Raw genomic sequence first — 9,883 nt, 5'->3', positions numbered from 1 at the left:
TGTAGCTAAATATGCTAGTAGATGTAGCTAAATATGCTAGTAGATGTTATCTGCAGCCACTTCTTCAGCTCGTCCTCCATCCTTCGTCTTCAGCAGGCAGCTGTAAGATTATATTGTCCTGGTTTAGATCTGACAGGTGGTGTTCCCACAAATTTAAATTAAATCTGCAATGCTCAGAGAAACTACATTAGCTCATACTTTTTGCACATACACAAACGCCGGTTCTGGTCCGTGTCGAAAGTCACACTCATAATTCACGCAAGGCAACATGGGGGCTAGGTGAATAGCAATCACAACTGCTGGCCAACAGGGTAAAACAACTGTTAGTCTGCAGCTTCATCAATAAGCTGGGTTAGAGGTCCTTTATTTTCTTAAACTGGATAAGAAGAACAAAAAAACAAAAACAGTTCAACTTTAGTTGGGTTATGCTGTAATATTTGGAATAACCTGGAACCTGGGTTATTGTGTTCACCCATTTTCTTGCCTTCCTCTGCTGGGGATCAATAAAGTGCTAACTCATCTTATCACCAATCTCAGATTTACAGTTTATTTGTTTGTATTAAATATAACAAATGAAAACTGTGTCCAGGTTCATAACAGAGACTGAAATCTCACGATCCAATAATACATTTTCGGTCACAGCTGGTTCATATTAAAAAACAAGTACAATTTTCTGCCTTTTTGTGGTTGAACAGACCCTTTAAAGAAAGGCAAACAGAGCTGGTTGAGGTGAAAGGATGACAAGATGAATGAATCAATTAATGGACAGCACAACACTGATCTCTGCAGGACCTTCATGCATGGGTCTGCACCCAGACGCCACCAGCGATGCATTAAGCCATGCCGGCGCCACCTCCATATTCACTCAAAACATCTGTTGACAAGAAGCTGGTCACTCTCCATTACTGCCGCTCAGCACAGACAGGTTTCATGTTTCTGGCTTTTTCCCACCAAACAAACAAAATGATTTAAATACGTCCACAAAGAATCTGAAATTGCTTCGCCCCCAGAGGTTGTTTTGAGTGGACAAAGAGATGGACAGCGTCCCCAGCCAAACAACGTCAAACATCCCAGGACGGCCTCTCCATCATGGCCCAGACCCATTTTTACCCCCAAACCTAGTGAAACAACAGTAGTAGTTCTGATGGGCAGGAACAGACACATAGGAAACAAGGGCAGGTGGGCGGCCCAGACAGAAAACAGGAAGTGATGTAAGGGCAGGGACAGGAAACTTGTCATTAGCAGGAAGAACATACCAAGTCTAGAACAGAGATAGCTGGGACAGCAGTCTGCTGCTGAAGAAGAAGAAGAAAATCAAGAGTAAGAGAAGGAGGGCAGGAGGGTGGAAAGAAAAGGAAAATACTGGAAAAAAGAAGGTGTGGAGGCGATTCAGCTGAATTTAACAGAAAAAAGGAGGGGAGAAAGTACAAACTGAGGAGTAACGCGAGGAGAAGGGAGGGGAGGACACACAGAGAAGTGAAAACATTACTGAGGTTGTTTTTGGTTTCAAGTTGCTCAGCGCTGATTAGTAGCCGTGAAAGACTTCCCTAATCCACCAGCTGTAGATTATACAGAGAGTTCATGTTCTGTTTGTTTCTACAAAATGTGGGAAAAAAGTTTTTAATCTGAATACAAACGTACCGCCGGTTTGATTTTTTTTTTTTAAATGCGCATTATGGAAGCTAATTGCTGTTTGGAGTTCTGTTTTTAGCTTCATAAACATTCAGTGAATTTTTGTGTCTGTTTACGTTTAGTTTTTAGATTTATCGTGTACTTCATGCGAGTCCTGACGGGAATAATCTGACGAACGATGGATTTTTTTTTTTCCTTTGGGGATTGATGAAACGCAACTTAAATAAACTGCAGCGACTTCAACCACATGGACCCAGTTACACTGCGGGCCGTTTTTGTTTACAGGTTGTAGTAACTATGCCAGGCCTGTGGGTGGCGCTGCGACTGCCACAGAGCGTGACTACAAACAGGAAACGAGTTGTGGAGCATGCATGAAAAGCTTCGCTTGATGAAGAAACTGTGAACACCAAACTCAAAGTTTTCTGTTCATCGTCTAGTTTTATGTGGGGTGCGCTAATGTTCCTTCTGCTAACTGAAAATCTATTTTGCTTTAGTTGAGCATCGAGGTTCTGTTGCATCTGCAAAAACGTTGTGTTTTAAGTGTCTACACGGAAATGCAAGGTTGGCCTTTGAAGACTTTTAATCATCCCGAAACCCATCCTCAAAAAAAAAAAACTTTTAGGGGCTCCTAAAACAGTCGTGTGGATGCAAGGCTGATTTTTTTTTTTGCAAATGGGCTCATTCCCATGTGGATGGTCCCAAAGTTACGTCACAAGATAATGAGACTGATAAGGTTCTTGCTGTTAGAGGTGGTTCTACAAGATAACTCACATGGTTTTGGTTTTTCAATCACCGCTTCTGCGTTTCTGTTAAATAAATGATTACACTGTGCAGTCTGAGATCTTGTTGCTCAAGTTGACCTCATTCACAAACTTTATCAGGAACACATATTTTCAGATCAACTGAAAGAGGATAAACTTTTTAACCGTGACTGGTTTTCATGTTCATGCGTTGGGTTTAAGGAAACTGATAGGTGGAAACAAATCTTCAGGAAACTTCTGTCCCAACACTGAATTTAGCAGCTTTAATGAAAGTGTTGCCCTCCTTCCTGCCCACACCCTGCCATCCCCACCCCCACCCCCTCCAGCCAATCAGATTTAAGCAGCTCAGCATGGCAAAGCGATGACAGAAGCATGTTGCAGATGCACACTGCGCGACATTCATAGTGGGAGCGCTGCCACAGAGGAATCCTTTTCCTCTTGAAGCGTTTAAAAAAAAGGCAGTTCTGTTTTTCTCCCCATCAGCCTGATTTCACTGAATCGACCCCCCCCCCCCCCTCGTGCACTTAACTGCAGATTTGTCTCTAGTGTGAGCTGATGGGTAAGATAGCTTGAAAAAAACAGAAGTCAGATTTATTCCTGCAGAAAGAAGCATCATTTACTCCCATTTGTTTCTAACCCTCCTCGTCACATCATTTAATTTTTTCTCCTTTACATACACCTCAGCTCCCCCCTCCAGCTGTAACCACCCATCATCTCACCCTGGCTCTCTTCTCGGCCTCCAGCCTCTGCATGATCAGCATGTGGTCCATGTCCTCATCGTCCTCCTCCTCCTCGTCTTCGTCGCTCTGTTTGGACTCCTGCAATCGTTTCTGGAACTGCCACTCCAACATGAGCTTCCTGAGGCGGTCGCTTTCTTCTGCCGTTCGCTCTGGTTTTGACTGAGAACCAGAATAATTAGATTGAAACTGGACTTCAACGTCACCAAGAACATTAAAAATAATTTGTATTAAAGTAAATAACTTGCACAATTCTCGTTAGTTTCCACGATTTAACTGGTCTGAATCAAAGTTACCTGAAGTTCCTGGATTTCTTTGTCCAGCAGGTCGACGATGTGAAGCTGCTGCTGTTTCTCTGCCTTTTCTCGGGCGTCTCTCTTCCAGGGGTCCGGAGACAAACTGTCGCTGGCCGACAGCCCCTCCTTATTGATGGTGATGTACTGCAGGTCTCGCCTCTCGATGGTCCGCGGCTGCTGCTGAGGGAGCAGCTCCCTGATCACCGTGTCCATGCCTGCAGTTTTAACCACGGCCAGAACATTATTATTTAAAACATCTTATTATACTGAAAATCAAGCTCAGCATCAAATTCAAAATTTCAGGAACCTTTTCAGTTTTGGAGGAGTCTTTAATTTACATAATAATAAGAAAAACATTTTGCTTTTAAACGTTACTCAGTGTAGATGAAGCCAGAGAAACGTTTGTGTCAGGTGTGTTACCTGCAGGGTTGGAGGCACAGGCGGTGGGAGGCACCGCTGACCGCGGCAGGCTGGACAGCTTTTCGGGTCTGGAAGGGGGAGGCTGAGGCTGCGGGGGGAGGTAAGGCTGGGGCGGGGCCATGGAGGCCATTGGGGGCTGGTGATGAGGAGGAGGCATGGCTCCTCCGTTGTTGTGAGGTTGGACGGGCATGACGGGGTTGGCCCGGATCTGACCCAACTTCCTCTCCTGTTCCCTCCTCTTTCTCTCCCTGAAGCATCAATGATACAAATTATACACATGAAAATATAATTTCTGATGAGGTAACTCTGTAAAATAACCACTTTAAACAAAAAAAACCACACGACTGCAGCAGGCGGACCCATTTCAGGTCCATGAATGCTTTAATGCTTGTTTTGAAAGGCGAGCCCACCTCTCTTCTTCGAGCCGTGCCTTCTCCTTCTCATACCAGCGCTGCTGCTCCTCTCGTTTCTTGCGATCGGCGGCTTGCTGCGCCGTCGCCGGGCTGATGGCGGTGGGAGGCGGCGGCAGCGGCAGGTCGGTCTGCGGATCGTAGGCGTCGGGGTAGGCAGCGGGAGGAGGCGGAGGAGGAGGGGGCAGGTCGGAGCGGGACGGCGCCTGCACCGAATGCGGCGGCACAACGTGAGGGGTGTTGGGAGTCTTCCACCGCCCCGCCCCGGTCCTCTGGTTCTGGCCTTTATTTGAAGAAGTGGAAGAATTGGAGAAATTGAGGTGCTCCTGACTTGATGTCGACGACTCTAACGAGGAGGACACCGGCTGCGGGGTCCAGAGGTCCTGTGGTCCTCCGACACCTGCAGAGAAAATACATAAACATAAAGACTCGGTCCAAGTGAAGATTTTCATTTTGATGCCAAAACCTATTTGGGTTCTGATACTTTTATGTCTATAATCCTAAACAGACCAAATATGGAGCCTGGAGGTTTGTCACAAACAAACTACATCATCAACTTGGACTCTCTGTGTAACGCAGCCTCAGACATAAGCTAATTATAATTTACAAAACTTCTCTTTGCCTTCTGTCTTTCTAAGCCCAACTCCTCCAGAAAACAATAAGAAGTCATGACTTCAGCTCCTTATATGCTCAGTGAGCTCCTGCAGAGTTAGTGAAGAAAGTGATTCAATATGCTGCCAGCTACATTTCACGTCTGCTCCAAGATCACCTGGAAATGAAAGGCTCGACTCAGAAAGTGAATTGAAACACATTTTAAACATTGTAGCTGAACAAAAAAAAGATCTGTGTAATGACTGATCGCGGCTACAACGGTTTATGGCGGCTCTTAGAATGAATCAATGCAAATATTTATGCCTCTTCAGTTGACAAAGTTTGTAATTTTAATCTTTTTGGTTGGTCGTTTTGGGCTTTAGTAACTTTTTTACAACGGTTGTCTCGACTTGAGTAAAGATGTTAAATTATATAAAAAAAATATTTTTAAAATGACGCAATGTTTCCTGTGCAGGTGGTCAAGAAACAAAAAGAGCTTCATGTTTAAAATTACTAATACTCGTGGCTTAGACCAGAGGTGGGCAACATGTTTTTCCAAAGGGCCACATCAAGATGTTTAAAGCGATCAAAGGGCCGCGTAGAGAATTGGAAAATAAATTGTCTTTATGACAGATAAGACCTTTTTCTTATTGTAGCATAGTTAGCATGTTTTATAAAATAAGTCTTTCCAAAATCCTTTAAGAAAATAAGACGTTCTGTAAACTGGCTCTTGTGACAATATAGTACACATGAGCTTAATATGTTATACATGTTAGCGGAAATATGAAAAACAAACATGTATTTGTGCGTCTAAGTCTTTAAGGTTCTGTCTAGTTCTGGAGACGCAATGACTTAAATGTTTTTTGTTGTTGTCTGTTTTTCGCAAGATGTTTACTTTTATTTTTTCTTTAAGTCTCATTGATAAATTGCTGCTTCTTTATTTTTTTTTAAATCAAACTATTTAAATTATTTTTTTTTTTTTTAAACTAAGGATATTGGGGGCCTGATGGAGACTGTCCAAGGGCCACTTTTGGCCCTAGGGCCTTAAGTTGCCCACGTCTGGTTCAGACCGTTGTGTCTAAAGCACTATAGCAGAAAAACAAACAAAACAAAACAAAAAAAAATACATATATATATATATATATATATATATATATATATACAGTATATGGTGGTGTTGTTGCTGTATGTGCTGTTTTTAATGACACCCCGAGGGTGAATAAAGAAAGAAACCCAGACAGTGTGAGAAACTTTCAGCTGCGTTCGACTCTGCAGGAGGAGAACGCCGTGAACTTTCCCCTTATTGAAAAAGAGGAAGTCTGCCATTCTGGACCCATCTTGTATTGATCATCATTGTGTTTTTTTTAAATTTATTTATTTTATCAGAGTTGGACCGTAAGTTTAACACTAGAAAGCTCCTGGAGAAACTTTGACGGGGACTGCCACGCTGCTGCCAATTTTAAATTGTGATTTGCCAGTACTCTGTGTTGGGGTTCGCATTCTGACTTTTGTTCAGTGACCTCTCAACTCTAAGTCATGTGACCTCACTGTGGCAGTTAGAAGCTGTGAAGAGTTGTGTCAGTGATTTTCATTTGTTTAAAAATTACGTCACCATGGTAACTCGAAACACCAACACATCACGGTGCCGAGCCGGTCGTCTGTGGGGGTACACGTTGCGGTTCGGGCTGCATCAAAGTTGACGGAAGACTAAGATATAAAGTTAAGAAACCCTAAGTCAGGTGGATAACAATAGGTGCTGCTTTATAGGCAGTTCCCAATTAAAGCTTTCCATGTGGCCTTTTGTTGGGACAGAATACCAGGAGAGAAATTCAAGGTTTTGTTTTGTTGTTTCTGTCAGATAAATGTTACAAAATTAAACAGTTCACAGAATTTGTTCTGGTTTCACAGATTAAGGTCACACGTTCTGCTCTGATACTATTTATACTGAATAATCATGAAATAATATCCTAAGTTTGATTACATTTTAGAGGAACATTTGGGTTCTGATAATCGGCTTAATAATCTGGTTGTTAATGCTCCAACAGAAGCTGCAGAGTCTTTTTTTTTTTAATCCCATCTTATTCCTGGCGCTTTGATCTGAGGTCAGTTTTTACCTCCTGGTGGACCTCGGTGCTGGTAGTCCAGATCCCGGTGCTGGTATTCCTGCGGGTAGTGAGGCTGCATGCGCTCATCAGGCCTCACAGGTGGGGGGTACAGCTCCTCCTGGGAGTGATTGATTCTCTGCAAAGACGCAATCAGTTAAACGAGCATTAAACGTTTCCTCGGTATCGAAACTTGTTAAAAATAAACAGAAACCGGTTCGTTTCAGGGTCTGTTTCGTACCTGCATGCTGTTGTGGATGTTTTCGACCACAGGGAGGCGTTCTCGGTCCTCCATGACCTGCCAGTGTTGTGAGGGTGGCTGTCCTGGACCCATGACCCGATCCTGGCCCTTGGAGGCCGGGGTGGTGAAGTACTCCCTGGAGTAGGTCTGGGTGGGGATGGGGTAGGCCTCTGGATGAGGAGGAGACGGTTCATCCTGACAGATAAAAGAAACAAAACACAAAATCAGTGAAGACAAAAGTACCAAATACGGCACATTATATGTCCATCAACAAACTATTATATACATCGATCCATAGCAATGGACCTCGTGTAACCTTTGACCTTCATTCGTGACCTTGACCTTAGAGCTGAGAGATGGAAAGATTATGAGACACTTCGCTTAGTGATTATGCAGAGAATAATTGTTTCATTTAATTAACTTGCGCGGATCAGAAGTTACAGTCGGGACAATAAAGACCTTGTATAACATTTGACCTTGATTTGTGACCTTGAAGCTGGGGCGATGAAAAGCACACGCGACACTCCATGATGATGCATGCGTTCTGTTCAGTTATCTTGAGCAGATCAGACGTTATGGGTGAGACAGACAACCGCGAAATGTCCGCCATCGACGGACGTCTAAAAAAACAGAACATTTTCTCGGGACTATACGGTCGAACCGTTTACGCTGCGTGAGAAATCCTCATTCCTGCTCGAGTGTCACTCCGGTGTTATCTGGCCTGCTAACACATTCCACATGAGGACGCTACAATCCTGAATGCTGCAGACTTACGTCAGGACAAAGGTTGCCCGTAGAGACGGAGGTGATCTTCGTGCCGGGTCCTCCGGGGTACACGGACTTACTCGCAGGACTCTGGCCCTGATCTGACACAAGACAAGAAAAACATAGACCAATAACACAAATCTTCACACGAGTACTTGTTGTTATTGCATCAATTCGATAGTAAAAAACAAACTGATTGTAATTAGGGAAGCACGATGTTATCGGCACGGTATCGGCCGATATTAACGATAAAGTTAAATATCGGACACTCCATCAAAATAACTCAGCGACATAAAAGGCGCAGTTTTTGTACGACAAGGATGCCTGCAGGGTCAGCACAACGTTATGACATCACGCGAGTTGTTGAGTTTAGATTTGTGAACATTTACAAATGTGCACTGTTCGAGGGTCGTCATCGTGTTACAGAGTAAATGTCGTGAATAAATTTGACATTAAACATAATCCAAGTGGAAGTGTTGCATCATTTCCAGCCTCCTTTATGGCATCTGCATTTGGGAGCAGGCAAACTGACAAAGACCGTGCAGAAAATATATATAAAAAATAAAAATATATCTGTATTGTATCGGTTATTGGCCAAATAGGTTTTGACATATCGGATATCGTCCAAAAATCTAATATTGTGCATCCCTAATTGAAATAGTTCTTTGTCTTTTGGAGTCTAGAAAACAAAACTGTTGAATCCTCAGTTTCTGGAGTGGCTGAAAATAAAAACAAATCTTTACCTTGAACCCAAACTCGGTTCTAGCAAATGCATTTGATTCTTAAATAGTTCGATCATATTAGGCGTACCGTACGTCTCATGATAAGACCCGTGAAACCACGCCGAGCACGACCACTTACTGGCCACATTGGGGCTGGAGCGGTGGTCGGCCCGGTTCTTCAGAAGCCGCTCTTCACCGCTCATCTTCTTCGGCTCGGGGTAAGAGTCCCAGCCGGGCTGCGGGCTGTCGGGAGAACCGTTCTGCGCCGTGTTGTTGTACAGCTCGAAGCCTTCGCTCTTCGGTCGCATCTTCCCGTTCTTATCTCGACCTCGGTCCGCCGCTGCCGAGAGAGAGAGAACAGTTCTGGGTTTTCTTGCTGGAAACCAAACGATGCTGCAGTTTTATCAGCGAACAGAATATTTACTGTAATCCCAGTGGGTTGGAACTAATTTCCTGTAATCTGGACTGGCGAGTTATTTTTCTGAGCTCATATTTTCTGAACTTTGAACTGAACAAGGTTGATTTTATATAAACAAACTGAAAGCAGCTCGCTCGAATCACATGAAGTTCTTTTTAAGTGAACTGTTGCTGTATGCAAAGAAAAATAAAAACTTTTCCAAACTCGGTTTAGAACAATTTGGTCAATTTGAGACTTTTTTTTTTGGACCAAGTAAAAATATTTCCTGTAAATGTACATAAAGTCTAGATGATCGACAAGGTTTATTTACTGCTTTCTTCAAATTTGATTAAAACATAAAATAAAAAGACACCAAAAGGTGAACGGAAAGAAATGAAAATTCTAGAAAATAAAATAAAATAAAAATCTCCCAGTAAATAATTTATGATGTTAACCACAGGGATACAATTGTTACTGAACAAACTTTGTTCCCTATAAAAGTATATTATTATCAACATTTAGAATAAAATAAAAAAATACTGTCGGGGTCAGTTTAATTTTTTTGAAAGATTAGCTGCATTAACTACACACCAGGGCTGTTCAACTGGCGGCCCGCGGGCCACTTCCGGTCCGCGAGAGACTTCAGTCCGGCCCACCAACGAGTTCATAAAAAATAAAAATGCTGGATCCCAGTAGCTGTGTCCCCTGAGCTGCTGGCTCCCAGTAGCTGTGTCCCCTGAGCTGCTGGCTCCCAGTAGCTGTGCCCCCTGAGCTGCTGGCTCCCAGTAGCTGTGGCCCCCTGAGCTGCT

At 43.4% G+C, this 9,883-nt stretch overlaps 1 protein-coding gene across 1 annotated transcript in view; it reads right to left on the bottom strand.

Annotated features, from left to right (window-relative positions):
* afdna (afadin, adherens junction formation factor a) overlaps positions 1-9,883 on the bottom strand; it is a gene marked incomplete in the record, with an annotated part of 118,927 nt that overhangs the window by 14,383 nt on the left and 94,661 nt on the right. Inside the window, 9 exon segments of the mRNA XM_037685954.1 lie at positions 1,257-1,295; positions 3,113-3,292; positions 3,427-3,641; positions 3,847-4,094; positions 4,257-4,656; positions 6,962-7,088; positions 7,191-7,385; positions 7,965-8,056; positions 8,817-9,017. Of these exon segments, the coding sequence (XP_037541882.1) occupies positions 1,257-1,295; positions 3,113-3,292; positions 3,427-3,641; positions 3,847-4,094; positions 4,257-4,656; positions 6,962-7,088; positions 7,191-7,385; positions 7,965-8,056; positions 8,817-9,017 (1,697 nt within the window).

This window comes from Nematolebias whitei, chromosome 12, assembly GCF_014905685.2.
Source record: "Nematolebias whitei isolate Nwh7 chromosome 12, NemWhi1, whole genome shotgun sequence".
Classification (NCBI taxonomy): domain Eukaryota; kingdom Metazoa; phylum Chordata; class Actinopteri; order Cyprinodontiformes; family Rivulidae; genus Nematolebias; species Nematolebias whitei.
Note: the sequence above shows the minus strand (reverse complement) of the source record. Positions and strands in the feature narration are given on the sequence as shown.